The sequence below is a fragment of the Schistocerca piceifrons genome, chromosome X (assembly GCF_021461385.2).
Source record: "Schistocerca piceifrons isolate TAMUIC-IGC-003096 chromosome X, iqSchPice1.1, whole genome shotgun sequence".
Classification (NCBI taxonomy): Eukaryota; Metazoa; Arthropoda; class Insecta; order Orthoptera; family Acrididae; genus Schistocerca; species Schistocerca piceifrons.
This window is the reverse complement of record NC_060149.1, coordinates 823875426-823902598: the sequence shown is the minus strand read 5'-3', so window position 1 is coordinate 823902598 and position 27173 is coordinate 823875426. Positions and strand designations below refer to the sequence as shown.

Sequence of the window (27173 nt, the reverse complement as noted above, 5' to 3'; positions counted from 1 at the left end):
TTAAAATCAGTGTTTCCCAAAATGTTCTGTGGAACTCGGGTGTGCAACAAGTTCTGAGAAACACTGTTAATAATGTGGTGTTCTTTTTTTCTAACATTTTGATGATACTATTTTTTTGTTTTATTATGATTTCTGTGTTATTAGTTGTGATTTAAAATTGAAATAAGCACTGAATAAAATAAGTTTCCCTCATTTTTAAGTATTAATAAAAGTGAACAAAGTGTTCCATCAAAGTGCCCAAATTCTCAAAGTGTTCCACCAGAAGAAAAGTTTTCAAACCTCTGGTCTAAATGTCCATGTATGGGCTGTGGACAGCATGGCTTCTGTGAAGAAAATGGAAGATCCGTGTTTAACCGCCCATTGACACCAAGGTCAATAGAGATGGAGTACCAGGTGTACCGGTATGAAATGAGCGTTAAGATACAAATGTGTCAATAGGGAACATTTGTTGTGAACGAGCCTTAATTTTTTATTTTTTTTGTTTGGTTGGTATGATATCTGTCAAAGATATTTAGTATACATCAAGTCATGGAACAAACATCATCATATGTTTTCATCGTGTTAACAATGTCGAATTTTGTACCAGAAAGTGATGATTTGCGGAAAGCATTAATTTTTTGGTTTTATTTGAAAAAAAGTGGTGCAGAGTTGCATCAAATGCTTGTCGATGCGTATGGTGATCGTGCTCTATCAGAAGCAACGTGCGAAAGATGGTTTCAACGGTTCAGAAATAATGATTTTGATGTAAGAAATGAAGAATGTGGAAAACCACCAAAAAGTTCGAAGACGCCGAATTGCAAGCAATATTGGATGAAGATGATACTTTGAGACAGAAGCAAATGGCAGCAATGCTAAATGTTGCACAACAAACAATTTCTGATTGTTTGAGAGCTATGGGAAAGATCCAAAAGTGTGGAAAATGGGTGCCTCATGAATTGAATGAAAGACGGATGAAATACTGAAAAACCATTTGTCAAATTTTGCTTCAAAGACATGAAAGAAAATGAATTTTGCATCGAATTGTTACTGGCAATGAAAAATGGATTTATTTGAAGAATCCTAAATGCGAAAAATCATGGGTTAATCCGGGACAGCCATCAACATCGACTGCAAAACTAGATCGATTCGGCAAGAAGACAGTGCTCTGTGTTTGGTGGGATCAGAAAGGTGTGGTGTATCATGAGCTTCTAAAACCTGGTGAAACTGTGAATACTAATCGCTACAGACAACAAATTATCAATTTGAACCATGCATTGATTGAAAAAAGACCAGAATGGGCCAGAAGACATGGCAAAGTAATTTTTTTACACGACAATGCACCTGCACATGAAGCTAAATTGGTTCAGGATACAATCAAAACACTTGGCTGGGAGCTGCTACCCCATCCGACGTATTCACCAGACTTTGCCCCTTCCGACTACCATTTGTTTTCATCAATGGGACATGCATTGGCTGAGGAACACTTCGATTCCTACGAAGAAGTCGAAAATCGGGTGTCTGGTTTGCTTCAGAGGCGAACATTTCTATTGGCGTGGTTTTCACAAATTTCCATAAAGGTGGTCAAAATGTATAGAAAGCAATGGTCAGTACTTTGAATAAAATGTTTTTACTTTTCAATTCAAAATTAGTGTTTCATTTTCACAAAAAATGCTCATTTCATATCGGTACACCTGGTACATACTTGGATTTGGAGAAGAAATTCTGCCATTCCGTTTTCAAAGGAACCATCCTGGCATTTGTTTAAGTAATTTAGAGAAACCAAGGAAAACATAAATCTGAACTACCAAATGGGCATATGAGCTGCCATCAACCTAGAAAGAATCCACTGTCTTATCACTGCACCACACCCTGCTTGTTCCTGCCTGCTGCAAGCTCGCCCTGTAGCTGCTCAATGACTTTGACTGTAATGTCTAACTGAATCTTTAGTTTGTTGCTTTCTGTGACCTCAGCCCAATAGAACAACTGTTTCCAGTAATGGGAAAGAGGAAATTGATAAGTGAGCAATGTGATGTTCATTGTGCACGATTCTCGATGATGAATCCTAAGCCGGATTATCCATAACTTTGAAAACAAGAGACTTGTTCATGACATGGCACAAATACCTGTCACAGAAAGATGGTACATTTCGGAATTTTAGTTGTACCGATGTGTGTGATAACTGGAAGTACAGCATCTTCTGTTTAATGTTCTCTCATTTCTTAGCCGGAGTGGTGGTTGGTGATTTTTGTGTGTGTGGGGGGGGGGGGGGGGGGGCGGAACCAACAACACTTGAGAGGCCTTCATAAACTTAATACAATTTGGTTATAAAAGAAAAGAAAAAAACCTCAGAATTGTTGAAATGATCATCAGAAGAACTGGGAAAATTCTCAACACAATTCTAAACAGAATCAAATTGAATCTGTTTCAGTGTTTGAATAAGATGTAATGACTAAAATGGTGTTTCATATTTTATATTTAAATAAATACACCATAAACTGATAAGAAGATGATCTTTGAAGATATGATCAAATAAATCCACAAGCATGTCCAGGAATAAAAATTTAGTTTTCTTTGAAACAAAGCGCTATCAATTGCAAGAACTTGGTTTCTTCTTGTTGTCTGTGTTTTGTTATCTCTTTCTGTTTGATTTATTTGTAAACGAGGTGCTGGGAAGCGATTCTGGTTGGGTATCAACTTATTGTCTGTTGTGTAAAATGAAGCTAGTTTGAATATGCTTTGAGGTATGTGTGTGTCTTCCTCCTCCTCCCCTTTTTCCCCCTTTCCCCACTCTTTACCATCCAAACGCACATTTGCAGCTGTAAACACTGAAATTAGTATTTGACAAACCATTTAATATACTGTATACCACACTTCATGTTACCCCATCGAGGATATGTGCAAATGGATGAGTGAAAGTGCCTATCAAGACAAAATCCTAGTGTTCAATTCTCCATCTCTTACACAAGAGGACACAAAAATTCAGTTTTCTTAATCAGTCAAACATGTAAATAGCTGGACAGTATTTTCCTACATGTTCATTATGTCTTAGCAGACCATGGAGTACACATACATCTATGTAATTACTCTGCTAATCAGAATAAATTGCCTGGCGGAGGTTGTCAATGAACCACCTTCAAGCTGTCTCTCTATGGGCCCTCTATTTTTCCTTGGGGAATGCCAGATACTACTTCTATTTTTCTCGATGACTTTCTGTCCATCACTATGAACTGTGCCCCCCTGTGGATCCGGGGGTTAGAATAGGCCTGTGGAATTCCTGCCTGTCATAAGAGGCAACTAAAAGGAGTCTCTCACGTTTCAGCCTTTATGTGATAGTCCCCTGTAGGGTTTGACCTCCATTTTTCAAAATTTTTCTGAAGAGTGAGCCAATTGGGGAAGGGCGCCTTACATGGTGCATTGTGTCCATCGTGCATTGAGATCCTTAGCCCGTTTTCTCATTGTTGCATTGCAATCCCGCTCACTCTCCGTCTCTTGGGCGAGGATACATTCCTGGGTGCAGTTTTCACAATCCACTATGCTGTGTCGCTTTCTGCACCGACAACGACCATGGACTGCTTTGCACCTGATATCCAGCACGGTAGCCAGTCCGTTGTGGTGGGGTCGCCATATACCCTGTTGGTTGTAGCCCCCGAAACAACACGGGAATCGCTCTGCTGATGCCTGCGCTGTTAACTTCCCATGTATGCCAAGAAGTAGATGCCTATCTCCCTGGGGCGTTGCTATTCCCGGCAATGGCTGTCCTGCCAGGTGGCCGTGCTGCAGCTGGGTGGCACCCGTGGGGAGGGTCCTTGGTCGCAGTGGGTGGCATCAGGGCGGATGACATGCAATGAAGCGTGGCACATCCTCTCTTGCTGGTGGCCAGCCGCCAGCAGTCTTCCAGGGCTCAATTTAATGCAAAGACGTATGACCCCAAATCGTTTCCCACTCTAGCCACACCATGGCAGGAATGAAAGGCTAAGAATTTCAGTGAAGCTTATTTGCCCCGGTACCTAGTATGTGCAAGAGCTGATGGGGAATCCTTTATGTCCATGAAGCCTCAGTTCTTTGTACAGCATTTAGAGGACAAGTTTGGGGAGGTGGAGGACTTGTCCAAAACGCACTCTGGGTCACTTTCGATAAAAACAGCATCCTCTGCCCTGTTATGGGCATTACTCGCTTGTGACAAGTTGGAGGATGTTTCTGTCAGTGTCACACCCCATGAAAGCTTAAATATGGTCTAGGGTATTATATTCCACAGGGACCTTCTTTAGCAGTCTGATGACGAGCTGCATGCCAATTTAGAGCAGTGAGGTGTTCATTTCATCTGGCACATTCATTGGCATCCGAGGGATAATCAGGTTGCCACCGGTGCCTTCGTCGTGGCCTTCGAGGGTGATACATTGCCTGAGGAGGTCAAGGTAATGGTCTACTGCTGTGATGTCAAGCCCAATGTCCCTCCCCCGATGCGGTGCTTTAAGTGCTGGAAGTTCGGCCATATGTCTTCCTGCTGTACTTCCAGTCTCACATGTTGAGATTGTTTATGCCCATCACATCCCAATACTCCATGTGCCCCACCTCCCATCTGTGTCAACTGTGGAGAGCATCATTCATCTTGCTCGCCAGACTGCAGGATTTTACAGAAACAGCGGGAAATCATGGAATATAAGACCCTGGACCGACTGACCTACACTGAGGCTAAGACTCCATCCTCTGCGAATGACTTCCTCTTATGCCACCACTAGAACAACAGTGATAGTGCCATAATTTCAGCGAATTCCAGTCGGTTCCCCGAGCCATAAGACTACACATGCCCCCTTGACCGTGGGGGGCACTACTGTCCCTGTTGCTCCTGCACCACCTACTTCGGGAGAAACACCCCCCGACCCATTGGAGACGTCTGTCCCCACTTCTAAGTCAGAGAAGCGTCCAACTTCTTCGGCTCCTCTTGCTCGGAAGGGGTCCCTTGGGTCCTTCCCCCCTCCCTTCCCAGGTTTCCACCAGTGAGAAAGATGACACCAGCCAGTGGCATAAGTGCCCACAAGCAGCTGGTCATAGGGCTTCATGATCCTCCTCAGTCCCGGAGACTGAATCAGTGAAGCCCTCCCAGCCAGTGAAACCCAAGGAACAGCGAGAAAAGTCCAAGACGAAGACCAAGGAACTTGCAGTGGCTCCCACCCCACCTCAACCTACAAGCTCTGTGTCTGAGGATGGGGTGGATATTCTGGTGTCCACTGAGGACCTAGATCTCGCCGGACCCTCAGACACCATGGAAGTCGATAGCACGGGTACTCAGTTGGTGGCAGCAGCTGATCCAGTGGGGTAATCTGCCTCCTCGGTTCGTTCACGCCTTTTTCTGCCCCCAACAATGTCATCCTCCAGTGGAATTGCAGTGGTTTTCTCCACCACCTTGCTGAGCTCTGACAACTTCTCAGCCTTCACCCTTTCTTCTGCATTGCTCTCCAGAAAACTTGGTTTCCGGCAATGCGAACCCCCGCCCTCTGTGGCTATTGGGGTTAATATAAGAATCGAGCAGCTTATGAGAGGGTGTGTGGTGGAGTCTGTGTCTTCGTCCTTAACTCTCTTTACAGTGAGTGTGTCCCTCTTCAAACACCTTTAGAGGCTGTCACTGTTCGGGTCTGGACGCCTCAGGCTGTTACTGTCTGCAGTCTCTATCTTCCACCAGGTGGTGATGTCCCGCAGCATGTATTGGCTGTGCTGATTGCCCAATTGCCGCCACCTTTTCTGTTATTGGGCGACTTTAATGCTCATAACCCTTTGTGGGGTGGATTGGTGGCAACAGGCCGAGGCACTGTCATTGAGCAAGTGTTGGCACAGTTCGACCTTCCTCTTTTAAATAATGGTGCCTCCACACATTTCAGTGTGGTGCATGGCACGTACTCAGCCACCGACTTTATGGTCTGCAGCCCTTACCTTCTACCATTTGTCCAATGGAGTGTGCATGATTACTTGTGCGGTAGTGACCACTTTCCAATCTTTCTGTCACTGCCACTCGTCACTCACATGGGCACCTCCCAAGATGGACTTTGAATAAGGCCGACTGGGACTCGTTTGCCTCCATTGCCACTCTTGAGCCTCTTTCTCATGGCGCCATTGATGTGGTGGTTCACACGATCACCACTAACATCATTTCTGCCGTGGAATCTGCAATTCCCCGTTCTTCCGTGACCCCTTGGTGGAGGACTGTGCCTTGGTAGCCACCAGAATTTGCTGAGGATCATTGGAGCACCTCATTACCTTTAAACTGCTCCGTGCCCGAGCCCAACACCTTATTCGCCTACGGAAGCAGGAGTGCTGGGAATAGTATGTCTCCACCATTGGCACCCGTACCTCTCCATCTTAGGTTTGGTGCAAGATTAGGCGACACACTGGGTATCAGACATCGGTCAGTGTACCTGGACTTTCACTGACTGGAGCAGTCTGTACGTAATCAGAAACAATTGCAGAACTCTTAGCAGACCATTATGCTCAGAGCTCTACTTCTACGAATTACCCACTGGCCTTCTGCTCCCTGAAGAGCGGTTGGAAAGTCGAAGCCTTTCAGTCCATACCAGCGACATCTCCTCGACCCTTTCAACTGTATCTGGGTTGAGGGTGAGTTCCCCTCTCAATGACAGGAAAGCATTATCGTCCCAATGTTGAAGCCTGGCAAGAACCCTCCAGAGGTGGACAGCTACCACCTCATTAGCCTCACCAACGTTATGTGCAAGTTTCTCGAACACTTGGTGAGCTGGAGGTTGCATTGGCTACTTGAGTCTCGGGGCCTTCTGGCGGCTGGGTCCCAGGGTGTGTTCCGTAAGGGCTATTCTGTCACCGATAATCTGGTCTGCCTGGAGTCTGCCATCTGCACAGAATTTGCGTGCTGTCAGCCACCTGGTTGCCGTCTTTTTTGACATGCAGAAGGTGTATGATACGATGTGGCGTCATCACATCGTCACCACGCTTCATGGGTGGGGTCTTAGGGGCCTGTGCCTGCTTTTTATTCAAATTTTCTTTCGCTTCATTCCTTCCACGTGTAAGTTGGTTTCTCCCATAGTTCCTCCGAAGTCCAGGAGAATGAGGTCCCGCAAGGCTCTGTCTTGAGTGTCTGCCTCTAGCTGCAGCTGTGGGAACGTCGGTATAGGCTTCTTTGTATGCTAATGACTTTTGCCTGTAGTATAGCTCCACTGGCATTGCGGTTGCTGAATGGCAACAACAGGGCGCTATATGCAGGACGCAGTCTTGGGCCACCACGCACGGCTTCCAGTTCTCAGCTGCTATGGTCTGCGTCATGCATTTCTGCCAGCGTCGCACTGTTCACCCTGAGCCATGGCTTTATCTTGATGGTGAACCTCTTGCCATGGTGAAGACACATCGGTTTTTGGGATTGCTTTTTGATGCCCAGTTGACTTGGCTCCCTCATATACGGCAGCTTAAAGAAACATTGTGGCACCATCTTAACACTTTTCATCGCTTGAGTCATACCAGCTGGGGTGCCAATCTGTCTATCCTTCTACGACTGTATCAGGCATTGATTCAGTCCCGTCTCGATTATGGGAGCCTGGCTTTCCGTTCGGCATCGCCTTCCGCATTGCGATTGCTTGACCCCATACTTTACTGCAGGGTCTGACTCCTGAAGCATTCCGCACAAGCCCTGTAAACAGCCTACTTATGGAGTCTGGTGTCCCTCTATTGCGGATGTGGCACCAACAACTACTGTCCACTTATACTGCACATGTATTTAGCTTTCCCGGGCATCCAAATTACTGTCTCCTTTTCACCAACTTGGTCGTCCATCTTCCAGAATGGCAGCCCCGGTCAGGGTGTACGATCGTGGTTCGCGTCTGGGCTCCTCTCTGAGCTCGAGTTGTGCCCTCTACCACCTCTTTTCCAGGCCCATATACATACACCCACACGATGAGTGCCCCGTCCATGCATTCGGCTGGATTTGGCACAGGGTCCGAAGGACTCAGTCCCTCTACCGCCGCTTTCTTTCCATCCTTGCTGCATTTCATGGTTCTGACGTAGTCTATACCGACAGTTTGATGGTTGCTGGTCGAGTTGGTTATGGTCTTACTCTTGGGGATCATTCTGAACAACACTCATTGCCGGCTGGCTGCAGTGTTTTCACTACTGAGCTGGTCGCCATTTCTCACGCCCTTGAGTATACCCGCTCCTGCTCAGGTGAGGCCTTAGTTATCTGTAGTGCCTCCTTGAGCAGTTTATGAGCTATCAATCAGTGTTTTCCTCGCTCTCATCTGGTGATGGCTATCCAGGAGTCCATCCATACTCTTGCCAGTTGCGGCCACTCTGTGGTTTTTATGTGGACCCCCGGGTCATGTCGGCATCCCGGGTAATGAACGTGTTGACACGCTGGCCATACAGGCTGTCGGTGCACCAGCTTTGGAGATTGGCCTTTCGAAGTGTGATCTCCATTTAGTTTTGCAGCAGAAGGCCCTTGGTACCTGGAGTTTTGAATGGCGCACCCTGCCTTCACCCAACAAACTTCGGATAGTCAAGGAGACTACTGCTGTGTGGCGCTTCTCGTTGCGGGCCTCTCACAAGGACTCTGTTGTACTCTGCCAGATGCACATTGGCCACACCTGGATGACACATGGTTATTTACTGCGCCGGAAGACCCACCTCTCTCACTGTGCTTCAGCATTGACAGTGGTCCACATTTTGTTGGACCGTCCACTTTTAACTACACTCAGGCAGATGTTTGCACTGCCTGATACGCTCCCTGCACTTTTAATGGATGACGCTGCCATGGCAGGCTTAGTTTTGAGGTTTATTCATGCAGGGGGCTTTTATCACTCAATCTGAGGGTTTGTCTCTTTCTTTTGTGTGGAGTCTGGCCTTTGTCCTATGGTTTTAGATTGGGTTTTTAGTGTGTCTCTTGGTGGTTTGCTTTTCCTTTTTTTGTTTCCATGGTTGGCCAATCATTGTAACACTCTGTGTGTTTTTAATTCCTCTTTTCTGGTCTTTGTCTATGTCTTTCTTGTTCTCTGTCATCCCTTGTCATCTCCGTTGCTTGTTTTTGTTCCTTGTGGATGTTTCATAATAGTGGAAAAAGGGACCGATGGCCTTTGTAGTCTGGTCCCTTCAACCCCCACAAACAAACCACAAACCAACCATCCAACCACTATGAACTGTGACCTTTATGACAGGAAAGCACAAATCCAATTGTACAACTGAGGCAATATTCCACAGGCACGCAGTTTGGTTAGAAGACACATTTGAGGAACGGTGTCAAAATCCTTCTGGAAATCTAAAAATGTGGAATCAATTTTATATCCCCTGTCAATAGCTCTCATTACTTCATGAGTATAAGGAGCTAGTTGTGTTTCACGAGAACGATGTTTTCTGAATCCGTGCTGACTGTGTGTCAATAAATCATTTTCTTTGAGGTAATTCATAATGTTCGAACGCAGTATATGTTCCAAAACTCTACTGCAAATCAACATTAGTGATATGGGCCTATAATTCAGCGGATTACTCGTATTTCCCTTTTTGGGTACTGGTGTGATTTGTGCAATTTTCCAGTCTTTAGGTACGGAACTTTCTGTGAGCGAGCGGTTCTATATAATTGCAATATTGTTGTGATATTGGTGTCACAATTACTGAGTTTGGTTGAATTATATCTGAAACTTGTTGAACAGTAATGTTGCAGTTAAAATAAGTATTCTGAATATTTTAGCTGAGAATATTCATACTCTTTCAAAACTAAAAGGAAAATTGTGTGACACATTAATGGCAGATCTGTGGGATAAATTACTGATAAAAACATAACCATCTTGCAAGAACACATTTGCTTGTGATACTCTTGAGTTTCAGATGTAAAACGGTGGTGGTAGTGATGTGCACAAGTCTGTTGTGCTCTGACAGATAGCTGGAAATAAAAGGTGTGTGTGTTCATTTTTCATAATAGAATCTGCAAGCAGCTACCGAACTAAGTAAGATGAAACTGAATTGACTGACACTACCAACCAGTATATGGCTGTTGTAAAGAAGATGGTTTATACCTGTCTATTATGTATTAACAAGGGTCGGTGCAACATCAAACTGTCACCATGAAGGTAAAAAAAAGAAAACAGCCGAACATAATGCCATCCCTGTTTTGGGTTTACAGGTGGGAATTGCACCAAGGGAGACATAAGAAAAGGATGACAGTAATACGAAGTTTGAAATAGTAATCATCTGGAATGTGGTAATGAACAGCACATATGGGAAATGTGTAATATCAGTACAAAATGAATCAACAGGAGTGTGTTTGTTAGTCAGGTGAGAAACTGATGAGATACTTGCCCAGACTGCAAATAGTGCGTTAGTTATCATATTAAAGTAAGAACAAGACAAAATGGATTTGTCTACTAGAGTGATTGAACATGTGAAGCAAAATTTTAATGGTGTGCTGAGACCAAATGTTGATGTTGCCCCTCAAGAGAACAGTCACTTTTAAGTTAAATTGTCTAAATTTTGTTGTAATGGCCCAGTTTTAAATGTATCAGGATTTTATAACAACATAACAATAGCTCATATAGCTTAGGATTAAAGGAAATCACCGATCAAAAAGCAGTAGCATTGAGCTGTCAATAGGCATACATAAAAGAAAGAAAACTTGCTATCTTTCAGAGTTGTCCTGTGACAAGCTAGAGTGAAATACACATGACCCCCGACACACACGCACACACACACACACACACACACACACACACACACACACACACACACACACACACCTCTATGTGGTGCCAGAGACAGGAGGCAGCAACAGGGACTGGAGGTGGGTGGCTAGCGGTTCAGAGGGAGGCGGCTGGTTTGCCAGCTAGAAATGTGGGAAGGAGGGCTAGCAGGTATAAGGGCTTGCATGATTTTAGCAGATGGTGGGAGTGGTGTTTGCTGATGGCGACCTGGGTGGTGGGTACGGGGACAGTGAGTTACGGGAGATTAAGGCCAGGGTGATTGTGGGATTGAAGGATGTATTATAAGGATAACTCCCATCTGTGTAGTTCAGAGAAGCTGGTGGTGCAGGGAAGGATCTAGATGGCTTGGATCGTGAAGCAGATGTTGAAATTGACCATGTTGTGATCAGCTGCAACTTTGTTCTTGACAACGGCTTGGTGGTGGGCATTCATCCTGGTCGACAGCTGATTATCAAGGACAAAGTTGACTACCCAGTTGCATAACATGCAGTGGAACACAACATGCTCAATTTATATGGCTGCTTAACAACCCGAGTCATCTCTATCTTCCCCACCACCAACAGCTTCTCTTAACTATGCAGATAGACGTTATCCTTACAACACATCCTCTGGTCATGTAATTGTCTGGCCCTCAATCTCAAGTAACACTCTGTCCCTGCATTCTACACCCAACAATTTCCCCTTCATCTGAACTGTCATCCCCTCCTAATTGACATCCCCCACATGCCAGCCAATATACCTACAACCCCTTCTTCCTGCGTTCCTAGCTGGCAAATCGACCGCCTCCCTCTGAGCCACTAGCCACCCACTCCCAGTCCCTCTTCCTGCCTCCTGCCTCTCTCTATCCCTCTACCCACCCCACTTGACACTACCCCCACCACAACCAGTCCGCTTGCTGCAAAATAGCATTGTCACTGTTAGTCTAGCTGGCACCATATTGGTGCATAGGCAGGTGTGTGTGTGTGTGTGTGTGTGTGTGTGTGTGTGTGTCCCTCTAGCTTGTCAAAGCATAACTCCAAAAGCTAATAACTTTTCTTCCTTTTGTGTGCACCTGTCGAAATTCAGCACTTGTGCTTTTTGGTAAGTGGACTCCTTTCATCCTAAAGCATTTACATTCTGCAAGAACTTTCCTACAACTTTTATAACCTTAGCTCAGCTATTTGATATTATCTTGCTTATACTTTTTATGTGCAGAAAAATAAGGAACAGGACTTTAAAAAACTATAGGAGCCCTGAGAAGTCTTTCATAAACTGATTCAGCTTATATTTTCATTTTTCTCTTGTCTCATTAACCAGAATTCACTAACAAGCACAAACAAGTACATTGCAAATGGCAGAGGGCTTTACCTTACAGTGTCTATGCCAGCCCAGTGACACACCAAATCACCTGCATTGGTGTTGTCTAAATGGATTGTGCTAAATGACAGTGTGACACCTCACTGTCCTCAGTCCATTAAACCATAATGGAATTAAAACAAAGAAAAAAATTGTAGGGACAGGCTTTGTAATGTGTCAGAATGCAATCATGAGAGGATGCAACGGGTATCCCACTTATCTTTTGTAGTTTTTTTATTCTCCTTAGTTTTGTTTTTGTTTCTGTTCTTCAGTTAATCTCTAACTTATGGTTTTCTCATTTTTCATTGCCCTCTGGGACTGTCGTGTTCCAATAATTTTTGCTGTTTGTGTTTGTACTCCACGTGTTGTCCATTTGTTTGTCCTTTTTTTGCACTAAATCCATTCTCTCTGATGAGATTTGCCACTTGCAATGTAATATATGTGTGATTTGCCTATTTTGTCATTTTTCACAGGCATTTACAAATTGCTTACACTTTTTTCTAACTTCCAGGTGAGATATGTTTATTTTTTGATTTTGATTTGTTTATTTGTGAATATAACCCATCTGGCAATTAAAGACAGTAACAACTCCTTAAATAAATGTTTTAATGCTGATTTCTTGTATGTGCATTTCATTGAAAATAGTGTTGCACTACTGGCACTTGTTAAATTATTTGTTTTTCTTTTCTTTTGTTACTTTTTGCTCATGTAGTAGTGTCTTCATCAGTGAATAATTTTACTGTGTTAACAAATCCTTCACATGGTCATTTGTTATACTGGATGAATTTGACAGTTGCATTTTTTGATCATTTTGTTCTATTATCCAGCAAATAACCAAAACCATATTTATTATGAGTCACATTTTTACTGATAATTAATGAATAATTTAATTTTGTGTTGTTTTTTTTTTCTTCCAGAATGTGTTCATTTGCTTCTTGCACATGGGGCGCCAGTTAAGGTGAAAAATATTGCAGGATGGAGCCCTTTGGCTGAAGCAATTAGCTATGGTGATAGACAGACAAGTAGGTACAAGACTATAATGATAGCATTTTAAAATGCAGTAGAGTTTCATGATGATGATATAGTCTTTTTTCAGTCATAAGTAAAATTATTTTGTTTGTTTGTAAAGCTGTAAAGTTTCCAAGGTTCTATCAAAATTTGAACTGGCTCTTAGTTTTCTTTTTGATGTCAGACTACATGTCCTATGGTGTAAAAGTTAAGGTATAACACACAGGTTAATAATAATAATAATAATAATAATAATAATAATAATAATAATAGTTGGTATTTCAGAATTCCAATTACAGTCTTTTAGGTGTCATAGAGGGAATTTAGTAGATAAAACTGTGATAAGGCACCCATGCCCAGAAATGTACCATTTGGATGTAAAATAAGTTTGAAAATCAGATTATTTTCAAATCTCCCATTTAACAGTATGCACATTGAGCTCTGGCGTGTGTGTTCTACAAGAGCCCATGGGAGGGCAATATTTTGAATACTCATTGTTGGATTCTCTTCTCTATGACAAATGAAGTCATTTTCAAAGTTGAGAGTGTAGCATGGCCAGTGAACCACAGTCAGCCCTCTTAGTTGCAAACTTACCAGTTTCTCCGTCATTCTAGTTGGATGGAAATGGTTGTTGTGGTGGTTGTTGTTGTTGTTGTTGTTGTTGTGGTCTTCAGTCCTGAGACATCCTTCTGAATCTGCTTAGTGTATTCATCTCTTGGTCTCCCTCTACGATTTTTACCCTCCACACTGCTCTCCAATACTAAATTGGTCATCCTTTGATGCCTCAGAACATGTCCTACCAACCGATCCCTTCTTTTAGTCACGTTGTGCCACAAATTTCTCTTCTCCACAATTCTATTCAGTACCTCCTCATTAGTTACGTGATCTACCCATATAATCTTCAGCATTCTTCTGTAGCAACACATTTCGAAAGCTTCTGTTCTCTTCTTATCTAAACTATTTATAGTCCATGTTTCACTTCCATACATGGCTACACTGCAAACAAATACTTTGAGAAACAACTTCCTGACACTTAAATCTATACTCGATGTTAACAAATTTCTCTTCTTCAGAAATGCTTTCCTTACCATTGCCAGTCTACATTTTATATCCTCTCGACTTTGACCATCATCAGTTATTTTGCCCCCCAAATAGCAAAATTCCTTTACTACTTTAAGTGTCTCATTTCCTAATCTAATTCCCTCAGCATCGCCCGATTTAATTTGACTACATTCCATTATCCTCGTTTTGCTTTTGTTGATGTTCATCTTATATCCTCTTTTCAAGACACTGTTCATTCTGTTCAGCTGCTCTTGCAGGTCCTTTGCTGTCTCTGACAGAATTACAATGTCATCGGCGAACCTCAGAGTTTTTATTTCTTCTCCGTGGATTTTAATTCCTACTCCAATTTTTTCTTTTGTTTCCTTTACTGCTTGCTCAATATACAGATTGAATAACATCGGGGATAGGCTACAACCCTGTCTCACTCCCTTCTGAAACACTGCTTACCTTTGATGCCCCTCAACGCTTATAATTGCTATCTGGTTTCTGTACAAATTGTAAATAGCCTTTCGCTCCCTGTATTTTACCCCTGCCACCTTCAGAATTTGAAAGAGAGTATTCCAGTCAACATTGTCAAAAGCTTTCTCTAAGTTTACAAATGCTAAAAACGTAGGTTTGCCTTTCCTTAATCTTTCTTCTAAGATAAGTTGTAGGGTCAGTATTGCCTCATGTGTTTTAATATTTCTGCAGAAACCAAACTGATCTTTCGTGAGGTCGGCTTCTACCAGTTTTTCCATTCGTCTGTAAAGAATTCACGTTAGTATTTTGCAGCTGTGACTTATTAAACTGATAGTTCGGTAATTTTCACATCTGTCAACACCTGTTTTCTTTGGGATTGGAATTATTATATTCTTCTTGAAGTCTGAGGGTATTTCGCCTGTCTCATACATCTTGCTCACCACTTTGTAGAGTCTTGTCAGGACTGGCTCTCCCAAGGCTGTCAGTAGTTCTAATGGAATGTTGTCTACTCCCAGGCCCTTGTTTCGACTCAGGTATTTTGGTGCTCTGTCAAACTCTTCACACAGTATATCACCCATCTCATCTTCATCTACATCCTCTGGTATGTGATGTCATAAGTACAACAGGGATTGACGAGGGTGCCATCTTCTCAGTTTATAGGCTTACCATAAACTGATAGATTTGAAAGTGATTCGATCTTCAATCTTATTTCACATCCAAACATTACATTTCTGGACATGGATTCCTTATCAAGACTCTATCTACTAACAACGGAACCACACAGTTATCGGATTTTTTCTTTTTTCTTTTTAGTTGTGGTACATGAAATTCAGAATTCAAATATCAGTCACCCAAAACACTTTAATGTGACTCTCAAAAATTCTTGAGAAAATCAGATTTGAAGTTTTATGAGTGACTTTAGTGAACTAAGGGAAGAACAATTTTCGACAGGCCACATGGCTCTATCAGTAGTGCCCGGGACATAATTGATGATTCAAGTCTTGTTTTGCTCACTATTTGTTTTTTAATTTTTTCCATTCAGTTTGAATACCTATGTCATTTAAATCAAAATGCATCATACATATGATAATTTACACATATTTAGTTATAATTTTGCATGGAAATTGCGTGTGAGTCGAAGGGTATGTGAGACTAGAGTGTGTCTTTATTTGGAGAGAGTTAACAGCACTTGTTATCTGTGTGTGTTTACAAACTGTGTGGAACATGCATTACTATTAGTTGATGATGATGTCAATGCTTGTCAGTACCAAGATCACATGCCATCGGCCCAATGCTTGCCCTAGTGGTATTACCTGCAGTGTGGACCATAGCTTGAACAAAAGATTTCAGTGAATTCCGGAGTAATTGGTAGCGATACAACATATCTTGCAAGGGGCAACTGTAAATGTAGTAGCATTTCAGCATTTGTTCCAGTAGTAATAGATACTACTTTGTGATGACATGTGTGAAAATCTTCTAATAAGACAAGAAAAAGATTGTAATGTAGACTGTGGACAATTCAGTATAAGACAATGTTGTGCAGTGAAGTTTCAAGAGTAAGCATGAGAAAGCCATTTTATATTACAAGCAAAGCCTCACAGAAAATAGTCTCAGTGAACCAACACCATTGGGGGTAATTCCTAAAGGAGCAATGCTACTAGCAGAAGACTTGTTCATTTGTAGATTACAAACTTTTCACCAAAAAAGTTTGTAAAAAATAGAGTTGATTACGTTCCGTGAAGAGGACAAAGAAAATGTTTCTGGTGAACCTGTGTCTGTTCTTGAAGATTCTGTGAAACATTATGAGCCAGAGGACAAAAGGGCAAAATCATACAAAGACAACATTACATAGGATTATGAAAGGAAAGTTTTCAATAGCATTCGAACTCATCTGGAAAGGCACCGAAAAGCTTGGGGGGGGGGGGGGGGGATCAAGGATTGTGCAGTTGCTTGACATGTTTTTTTGGAGTAAGTGCCAAAATGGGAAAAACCTGTTAAGAGTGATGGAACCATTGTTGATAAATGCACAATTATCGATTCATGCACTTACGATCACTTTGAAGGAGGGCTACAGAATTACCGACAAGATATAACCTGTCAACTTGATCTGCAGTAAGCCAATTTGAAAATTTTGATTTCAAAATTTCCAATAGGTGGGTGCAGAAATTGAAACACAGGTATCATATTCACCAAAGGAAAATTGTGTAGGTTTGAATGGATAGAGAAACAGCAACAGTGAATGAATTTCTTAAGCTGTGTCAGTAATTGAGGTGGCCAGTAAAGGCAGTCAGACATCAACATGAAAGTAAAAGATTAATAAGTTTAGTTAAAATATGTAAACGTAATAATAGAGATATACATAACTTTGAAGTGCTGTAGGTACTGTGTGGTGTTGAGTCATATATAGTGAGAGTAGTGTTTCTGATAGAAACAAATAGTATTGAATTCTGATAGAATCTGACAAGACAGGACACTGATAGTAATGCTTAGTTGTGTCATGCTACATTGTAATTTCCTCACTGCAGTCTTCCGTACTAAGACTGATGAATTTGGAGATTCACTGTGTTTTGGGTTGAAGCTCTGAGTGTAGCTGCTTCAACAGATGTGCCAGCCAATAAGTCACAGGCAGTGAGGGCATATGAATTTAGCATACCATAGTAGTGGCTTGTATGCGTTGTGCCCCCATCGGAGACAGTGAGTGATGGAAAGCAAGCTCATTGACAGTGCAGTGCCATCTCCCACGCAGCTGTGAGCAGCATTCTGGGAAAGGTCGACTAAGATGCTGTTGATACTGCATTTTGTTTATTTATCTATCTTTCATTTGTTTTTCAGGGTGTCAGTACCAATCAACTTTTGTCAAGACTTTGATGACAAAATGATCAAAGGTAGTGCTTGTGATGAGGCTGAATATGAATAAAGTTATATGCACTACAAAACTGCACGGTACTGTCAAGTCAGGAACATTGCTTCTCCTGATCTTTGCATATCTGCCAGAAACAAGAAGTTCATTTGGACCTAGGGATCAAAAACTGATCGATGAGTATCTCAAAAAGTACTGAAAAATCACAGTCACAACATCAAAATTGGGCATGTTGACACAAATCTGTATAAAGATGTTTTTTAATCAGTTCTTTAAACCAATACAGAAAAAATTAAAGTATCGCACTAATTGATTCTTGGGGTGGACAAAACAATCCAGTGTTGTATATTGAAGGAAGCATCTCCCTACTTGCACAATGAAAGTAGTTCCAGCAAAATGCACACAATTAGTGCAGCCTTGTGACATGAAGTTTTACCATCAAATAAAAAAACTTCATTAAGCATCTGAAAAATTATGAATACCTGGTTGAACAAAGATGCTAAATTAGTTACAGATAAGAATGCATAAAAATTCATTCAGTTGTTAATCACCAGTTGTCCTCGTGAATCTTTGGTGAACTCATGAGGTGTGTGTTGTTCGCTTTGAAAATTTGTAATAAAAGAGAAATCTTTATGAACGTAAATGAAGATTTCTTTCCAATCGATGTATTGAAAAGATAGTGAGTGTAAAAATTTTAGCATTTGTACATTATGCTTGATGCCATGAAAATGGTTTTTTCTATGTTTTTACAATGCTTATCACTCTGGCTTGTGTTAGACCACGTGTGTGATATAAAGCAGTTCACACAGACCGTTTAAAGGGATTTAATTTCCAATCCAACATTTTTTTCATTTTTATTCTGAAAATTTAATTTGTATTTTTTTTAAATTAAACAATCTTTATTAACAATCATTTCTAAAAGATCATTAATAAGAATGTATGTTTCCAATGAAACCTAGAACATTTGTAGGATATGTAATTAGAAATAAGCAATTAAAATATAAAAAATGTAGCTGCTCTGCTTGATTATTACTACAATAGTATGCATTTCATACAGCATGTCTTCTTATTTCTAATTGTAAGAGGAAGGCAAATGAAAATGAGACAGATGGGGAAAGGATAAGTAAACTGTTTATTATTTGAAAAGTAATGTAGAAAAGTAGTCACAATAACTGTTAATACATGTATCCCACTGTGAGACAAGATGGTAAGTGCCTTCATTGGAAAATGTATGCAATTGCCTACAGAAATGTGATTGTACCCAGGCATGTACCTCTTCATCCAAAGCAAATTGGCAGCTGTGAATACCTTTCTTCAGAGCTCCAAAAATATGGAAACTGCATGGGTTGAGAGTGGGACTATATGGAGGTTTTGTAAGGGCTTCCCAGTGAAACTTGTGCAGCATTGTCGAAACAACCTTGGTAACATGGGCCTGCCCACAGATGTAGGGATATAGAAGCATATATAACTGGGGGAAAGATAGATACTGCTTATAGGAAAATTAAAGAGCTGTTTGGAGAAAGATGGCCGGAGTGGCCGAGCGGTTGTAGGCCGCTACGGTCACAGGTTCGAATCCTGCCTCGGGCATGGATGTGTGTGATGTCCTTAGGTTAGTTAGTTTTAAGTAGTTCTAAGTTCTAGGGGACTGATGACCTCAGAAGTTAAATCTCATAGTGCTCAGAGCCATTTGAACCATTTGTTTGGAGAAAAGAAAAATAGCTGTATGAATATCAAGAGCTCAGATGCAAAACTAGTACTGAGCAAAGAAGGGAAATCTGAAACCTGGAATTAGCATATAGAAGGGTCTGCCCACATGCTGCTAAGATTCTTTTGGCTATGCTGCAGAAGCTCCACTGGGAACCCCTAATGCATCCTCCATGCAGTTCCATCTTGTCTCACAGTGGGATGAATCTATTAACAGTTATCTAGATTACTTTGGAAATAATAAATGATTTATTTACATTCTTCAATCTTCTTGTTTCCATTTGACTGCATCTTACACATATCACACACAAAATTCTAGTTTACATAGCATGTTTTTAAAGTATGAGGCCTTGAATGTTATATTTCAATCGTGATCTACTTTTGTTTTTTCATATTTGTAGATGACTGTTAAAATATTGATTTGTGTTTCGGAGATTTGGTGTATGAATGGCATCAAAGTTTTCTCTGTTATTTGGATCCTTTTCCAAATGCGTGTAGATTTCCATTTCCTCTTAACTGTCATGAGGCTTCCTTTTTCAACTCTATGAAGACTGGAAAGATAAATTTTTTAGGGAGCACATTGTGCTCATGTGGGAGCAATCTTGTTTTACAAGGAAAGATAAATGTTTGTCTACTGTAGAGTATTGATTTTCATGAAGCTGCTTACTAAATGTAGAGAGGTTGTTTATGCTTTATTATTATTATTTTGTTATTGACCAGGTAGGGTCACATAACTTAAATTCCTCTTCATTCTTTATTGTTTTCTATTTTTGTAGTACTTCTTCATCTTTTCCCCATATTGTCTTTTCCTTTCTTCTGTCCATGTTGTTCCCAATTTCTTATTTCTTCTGCATTGAAAGCCCTCTAAATTTAATATTTTATTGTTGAAAATATTTATGTCTGTTATTTCCAATAATTTGATGTTGTTTCTTTCTAGATCTTTCCTTATTTCTGTAATCCATGCTACTGTTTACTGTTGATATCTTCTTCCAAAAATATGGAAATATTTGTTTTGTGAGCCTGTTATCATTCATTTGGTAGAGGTGTCCAAAAAAGATTTATCTTCTTTCAGCCATTACATCTGATATGGTCGCTATATTTTTGTAGATCTCCTTGTTAATTCTTGGTTTCTAACCATTTGTAGTTTGTATTGTACTTATTATTTTTCTAACTAGCCGTCTTTCAGGTACCTGTACTCCGTCCAGCATGCAGTTCATTGTCAGGTATTCACATGCATATAAACATTCTGGTTGTACCGCTGTGGTATAGTGTTTGAGTTTTATTTTTTCTAGAGATGCATTTCTTGTTGTAAATACTCTTTGTCAAACCATATGCTCTTTCCACTGTTTTTTAAACTCCTACATCTGCTGCAGATTTTTCTAGTTCATTCTGTTGTATAGTTTTTCCAAGATATTTGAATTTACTTATGTGCTCTATTTTATATATTTGTGTTTGTATGAATTTTTGGTGCGTTTTTTATATTTGTTATATATTTGGTTTTTTTAGTTGAAGTTTTGAGGCCAGTTCCATTTGCTATTTCTTACAGAAGATTTATTTGAATAACTGTGTCTGTCAGATTTTCTGAAAGTATTGCAATATTGCCACATCATCTGCAAAAGCCAGGTAGTTTACCATAGTTCCATTTGTTTTCCTTCCTAGAATGTTTGGTGTAATTTTGTGATAACATAGCTCCAAATTTCAGATCCTTACAGTTTTTTTCTAGAATACAGTTAAACAATAAAGGTGATAAACCATCCCCTTGTCTAACACCAGTTTTTATCTCAAATGGCTGAGATAATTCTCCCATAAATTTAACTTTGGATACCGTCTTTGTTAGAGTTTAATGAATTGTGTTTGATAATTGTACTTTAATACCAAAATTTCTGATTTTTTTAATCTATTGTCTCTCTGTCTACTGAATCAAATGTTTTTTTATTTTTTTTAAAAGTCAGTAAGTGGTACTATTTTAGGTTTGCTGGCTAACATTCTGTGGTGATTTAGTGATTTTAGGTTAAAAATCTATTCTGTGCAGGCTCTTCCCTTCCAAAATTCTCTGTGAAATTGCTTATCTAAACATTCTGTCACTCTGTCCAGTAGACTTTTTGATATTATTTTTTATTCACTGGGAGAAATGACACTACTCTGTAATTGTAAACATTTTGTTTGTCTTCCATTTTGTGTAGCAAGTAGATTAATGCGATTTTCCACTCCTCTGGAATCCCCTTAGTTTTCCAAATGTCCTAAAAAGCGGTTGTATATCATTTATAAACTTTGGTTCTGATAATTTCAATAACTCCACTGCATTAAAGTCTTCACCACTTGCTTTGCTGTTCTTAGGTGATTTGATGGCTTCCTGGATTTCTTGCTTTGTTGGTGGGAGATCTTCCTTCGGAGATTGTGACATTGCTGGAAATTCCAATTTAACTGTTGAAATTGGACTATTTAAAAGCCTGCTAAAATTTTTTGCTAGTATTTAACAATTTTTTGGTTATTTAATCCTATTTTTCCATGTTCATCATCGAAACAAATACTTGCTGCTTGATACTCTCCGAGTACGTGTTGAAAGGTGTGGTAAAAATGTCTAGTATAATTTTTGGTAAAATGATCTTGTATTTCCTTAAGCTGAGTTTTTTTCTTTTTTCCACACTATACGTTCCACCATGTCCTCTTTTTATTGTTGGCCACTCCTAAAGCTTTCTCTTCTGCTTTCCTAATTTATACCTGGGGTTCATGCCAATCATCTTGTTTTGTTGTCTCAGTTGCTTCTCTAAATTTTTCTATGTTTTCTGTTGTGATATCAGCTGTAGTGGAGTTGCATCTGATAACTTTCTTGGTTGTATTTTTTGTTTTAGATGGGAGAAATCATATTGTAACTGTAGGGAGATGATGATGTGAATCAAATTCCCCATTTCTGATTATTTTAACATTCTTAATTTCCACTATATGCGTTTTAGATATGGCTTTGTTATCCAGCTGAAATTCTCCTAAGTTTAGATTGGGAGATATCCAAGTTTTGGCTTTTCTCGTAAGTTTTAAAAAATGTGTTGACATCAGTTTTAAATGGAACATTTTAGATGTATTGATCAGTCTTTCACAATTTTTCTTTGTTCTTAAGTGTGCTAGATATTCACCTACAATTTTCCTGAATTTCTTTTTCTTCCCAACTCATGCAAGAAGTGTTTTAACATTGTTTTTGGATCTGTACTTAAAATTGGGAGGCTTTTAGTTTAGTTCATCTTTTCATCACTGCAAATGTCGGGACTACCCAGAACTGTTGGTCCCAATGCAGTACAACATGTAATAGTGGATTCCTCATCAGAGTTACCACCTGGGGTGATGCATCCATTGTGTGAACTTTTGATTTCGCCATTTGTAGTTGCAAATTGTAGAGAGTGGGAAAGCTAGGATCATCCTTGAATTCCCAAAATAAGACAAGCTTGTAGCCTGGAATATTACTGATTCAGCCACCACTAAATACGGAACAGACACTGTCAGGGTACCACCGTGAACATGTGGAGTCAATGTGCCCTCTGTCCACTTTACCCTTGGACAGCAGGCTGCCTCTTTTACCAGCTGCACTGTATTGAAGTCCATCTTCAATCTGCATCTGCATCTACATCTACATCTACATCTACATCGATACTCCGCAAGCCACCTGACGGTGTGTGGCAGAGGGTACATGGAGTACCTCTATCGGTTCTCCCTTCTATTCCAGTCTCGTATTGTTTGTGGAAAGAAAGATTGCCGGTGTGCCTCTATGTGGGCTCTTATCTCTCTGATTTTATCCTCATGGTCTCTTCGTGAGATATACGTAGGAGGGAGAAAGATACTGCTTGACTCCTTGGTGAAGGTATGTTCTCAAAACTTCAACAAAAGCCTGTACCGAGCTACTGAGCGTCTCTCTTGCAGAGTCTTCCACTGGAGTTTATCTATCATCTCTGTAATGCTTTCGCAATTACTAAATGATCCTGTAATGAAGCACACTGCTCCCTGTTGGATCTTCTCTATCTCTTCTATCAACCCTGTCTGGTACGGATCCCACACCGGTGAGCAGTATTCAAGCAGTAGGCAAACAAGTGTACTGTAACCTACTTCCTTTGTTTTCGGACTGCATTTCCTTAGGATTTTTCCAATGAATCTCTGCTTTATCGACGATTAATGATCCTGTAACAAAGCACACTGCGAACAAGTGTACTGTAACCTACTTCCTTTGTTTTCGGACTGCATTTCCTTAGGATTCTTCCAATGAATTTCAGTCTGGCATCTGCTTTACCGACGATTAATTTTATATGGTCATTCCATTTTAAATCACTCCTAATGCCGACTCCCAGATAATTTATGGAATTAATTGCTTTCCGTTGCTGACCTGCTATATTGTAGCTAAATGATAAAGGATCTTCCTTTCTATGTATTTGCAGCACATTACACTTGCTACATTGAGATTCAATTGCAATTCCCTGTACCATGCATCAATTCGTTGCAGATCCTCTTGCATTTCAGTACAATAGTCCATTGTTACAACCTCTTGATATACAACAGCATCATCCGCAAAAAGCCTCAGTGAACTTCCGATGTTATCCACAAGGTCATTTTTATATATTGTGAATAGCAAGGGTCCTACGACACACCCCTACGGCACACCTAAAATCACTCTTACTTCGGAAGACTTCTCTCCATTGAGAATGACATGCTGCATTCTGTTATCTAGGAACTCTTCAATCCAATCACACAATTGGTCTGATAGTCCACATGCTCTTACTTTGTTCATTAAACGACTGTGGGGAACTGTATCAAACGTCTTGCAGAAGTCAAGAAACACGACACCTACCTGGGAACCCGTGTCTGACGAATAGTGCGAGCTGGGTTTCACACGATCGTCTCTTTCGAAACCCATGCTGATTCCTACCTAGTAGATTTCTAGTCTCCAGAAAAGTTATTATACTGGAACATAGAACGTGTTCCAAAATTCTACAACTGATCGACATTAGAGATATAGGTCTATAGTTCTGCACATCTGTTCGATGTCCCTTCTTGAAAACGGGGATGACCTGTGCCCTTTTCCAATCTTTTGGAACGCTACGCTCTTCTAGAGACCTAAGGTACACTGCTGCAAGAAGGGGGGCCAAGTTCTTTCGCGTATTCTGTGTATAATCGAACTGGTATCCCATCAGGTCCAGCGGCCTTTCCTCTTTTGAGCGATTTTAATTGTTTTTCTATCCCTCTGTCATCTATTTCGATATCTACCATTTTGTCATCTGTGCGACAATCTGGAGGAGGAACTACTTCAATGCTGTTGAGCTCTTCACCGTAACCCTGGCAAGGCCCCTTTCTTGGTACTATCGGCTGGGCCACCTGAACTGAGGCTTTTTAAAGAGGTGTTACTCCTCTATCACTCCTTTATTTTGGATTTTGACAGGCAACTTTATAACCTTTAGGACCCAAGTTGGCAGAGTTTGTTTGAGCTTTTGTTTGTATGTTCTTTGTATCCTGTTGTAAATTTCCATCGTGTTTGCTGAATTAGAACATGTTACGGTCACTATATCTAATTTTATATATTCCTGATTGATCATATTTTGAGCTTTGTCTGTTCTGTCTATTGTATTCATTCCTTGTTTATTCTCTGTGAAATATCTGATTTTAACATTAGTATTACAAAATGTGTTACTTTTGAGAAATACTTTCTATACAAGGTAGCACCTCCTTACAGACCACTGTACAAGCTCCTGGACAGAACAGCGTACTGTTAATAGTATTGGGTGTTGTTTCTTAGTAATTATTCTTATGGCACCCACTACAGATCCACCACTCAGCATGTGAATATGGATTCTTTCTCGCAGTTACCAGTGGATCCCACTGGACCAGAACCTTCTGAATACCCTAAGTGAATTTCTATCAACAGCACAAGAAGTCACGACGGCTGCAATTTGAGGGTGTGCTTTGTGCAGAGTCATTACAGTGGTCCAGGAGAGATGGTTGACGCATTTTCACGTGAAGTCAGCCCAACGCTCCGGTCATACTTCGAAGGCTAAACATTGTCAAGGATGTCCTACTGCCAGCTGCAGTAATTCAGAATTGCCGAATTATTATTCCATGATCATTGCAACAATGCATTTTGCAAATATTGCATATATCATTAGGGGATGTCTCAAATGAAAGCACTGACCTGGCAACACATCTGCTGGCCGGCAGTTAATTGTGCCATTGAGCACATGGAGTAAGCCTTTTCAGCATGTACTTACAACCAGGTAGCCCGCCACAAAAATTTTTTATGTTGCCTATGCCAGTGCACCCATGGGGCTGGGTGTATTGCGGATTTTATGCAACTAAAAGGAGTCTCTCTTGTTTCGGCCTTTAGGTGTTGGTCCCCTGTAGGGTTTGACCTCCATTCTTAAAATTTTTTCCAAAGAGTGAGCCAATTGCAGAAGGGCACCATACATTGTGCATTGTACCCATAGTGCATTGAGATCTGTAGCCCCCTTTCTCGTCGTCGCATTGCAGTCCCGCTCATTCTCCATCTCTTGGGCAAAGATACATTTCTGGGTTCGGTTTCCACCATGCAGTATGCAGTGTCGCTTTCTACACCGACGACAACCATGGACTTCTTTGCACCTGATATCCAGCATGGTAGCCAGTCCGTTGTGGTGGGGCCACCGTGTACCCTGTTGGTTGTAGCCCCCTGAAACGCAGCGATTGCTGTGCTGATGCCTGTGCCATTAACTCCTCACTTATGTCAAGGAGTACACGCCTGTCACCCTGGGGCATTGAGATCCATGGCAATGGCCATCCTGCCAGGTGGCTCTTGCTGCGGCTGGGTGGCGACCGTGCGGAGGGCTCTTGGTTGGAGTGGGTGGCATCAGGACAGATGACACTCAATGAAGTGTGGCACATCTTCTCTTGCTGGTGGCCAACCAACAGCAGTCTCTTAAGCATTCAACGGCTCAATTCAGTGCACAGAAGTATGACCCTAAATCGTTCTCCTCCCTGGCCACACCATGGGAGGAATGAAAGTCTAAGGATGGCAGTGAAGCTCATTCAACCCGGTACCTAGTATGTACAAGAGCTGATTGGGAGTCTTTCATGACGATGGAGACTCAGTTCTTTGTAGAGCATTTAGAGGACACGTTTGGGGAGGTGGAGGGCTTGTCCAAAATGCGCTCTGGGTCAGTTTTGATAAAAACAGCATCCTCTGCCCAGTCACGGGCATTACTCGCTTGTGACAAGTTGGGGGATGTTCGTGTTACCATCACGCCCCATAAAAGCTGCTTCTTTTGCAGTCTGACGACGAACTATGTGCCAATTTAGAGCAACGAGGTGTTCATTTCATCCAGCGCATTCATTGGGGTCCGAGGGATAATCAGGTTGCCACCAGTGCCTTCATCGTGGCCTTCGAGGGTGATACATTGCCCGAGAAGGTCAAGGTGATGGTCTACTGCTGTGATGTCAAGCCCTATGTCCCTCCCCCGATGCGGTGCTTTAAGTGCTGGAAGTTCGGCCATATGTCTTCCTGCTGTACTTCCAGCCTCACATGTTGAGATTGTTTATGCCCATCACATCCCAATACTCCACGTGCCCCACCTCCCATCTGTGTCAACTGCGGAGAGCATCATTCACCTTGCTCGCCAGACTGCAGGATTTTCTAGAAAGAGACAAAAATCATGGAATAAAAGACCCTGGACCGACTGACCTACACTGAGGCTAAGCAGAAGTTTGAACGCCTCTATCCTGTTCATATTCCCTCCTCTTACACTGCCCCTACAGCTGTTTCGGTCCCATCACCTCCACCTGCCCCAATCACCTCTCAGAACTGAAAGACTACAACTGCCCCTTGATGGTGGGGGGCAATTCCCTTTCTGTTGCTCCAGCACCACCTACTTTGGAGCAACACCCCCCCCCCCCACCCCCCTCCCAACCATCTGGAACATCCGTCCCCACTTGTAAGCCAGAGAAGCGTCCTACTTTCCAACTTTTTCAGCACTCTCACTCGGAAGGGGTCCTTTGGGTCCCACCCTTCCTGGGTCTCCACCAGTGGCAAAGATGACATCGCCAGTGTTTGATGTGACAAAATG

At 41.4% G+C, this 27173-nt stretch overlaps 1 protein-coding gene across 1 annotated transcript in view; it reads left to right on the top strand.

Moving 5' to 3' along the window:
- LOC124721420 (ankyrin repeat domain-containing protein 13C) overlaps positions 1-27173 on the top strand; it is a 109886-nt gene that overhangs the window by 12333 nt on the left and 70380 nt on the right. Inside the window, exon 3 of the mRNA XM_047246392.1 lies at positions 12932-13036. Coding sequence (XP_047102348.1) covers positions 12932-13036 — 105 coding nt within the window. The remainder of the gene's footprint in view (positions 1-12931; positions 13037-27173) is intronic.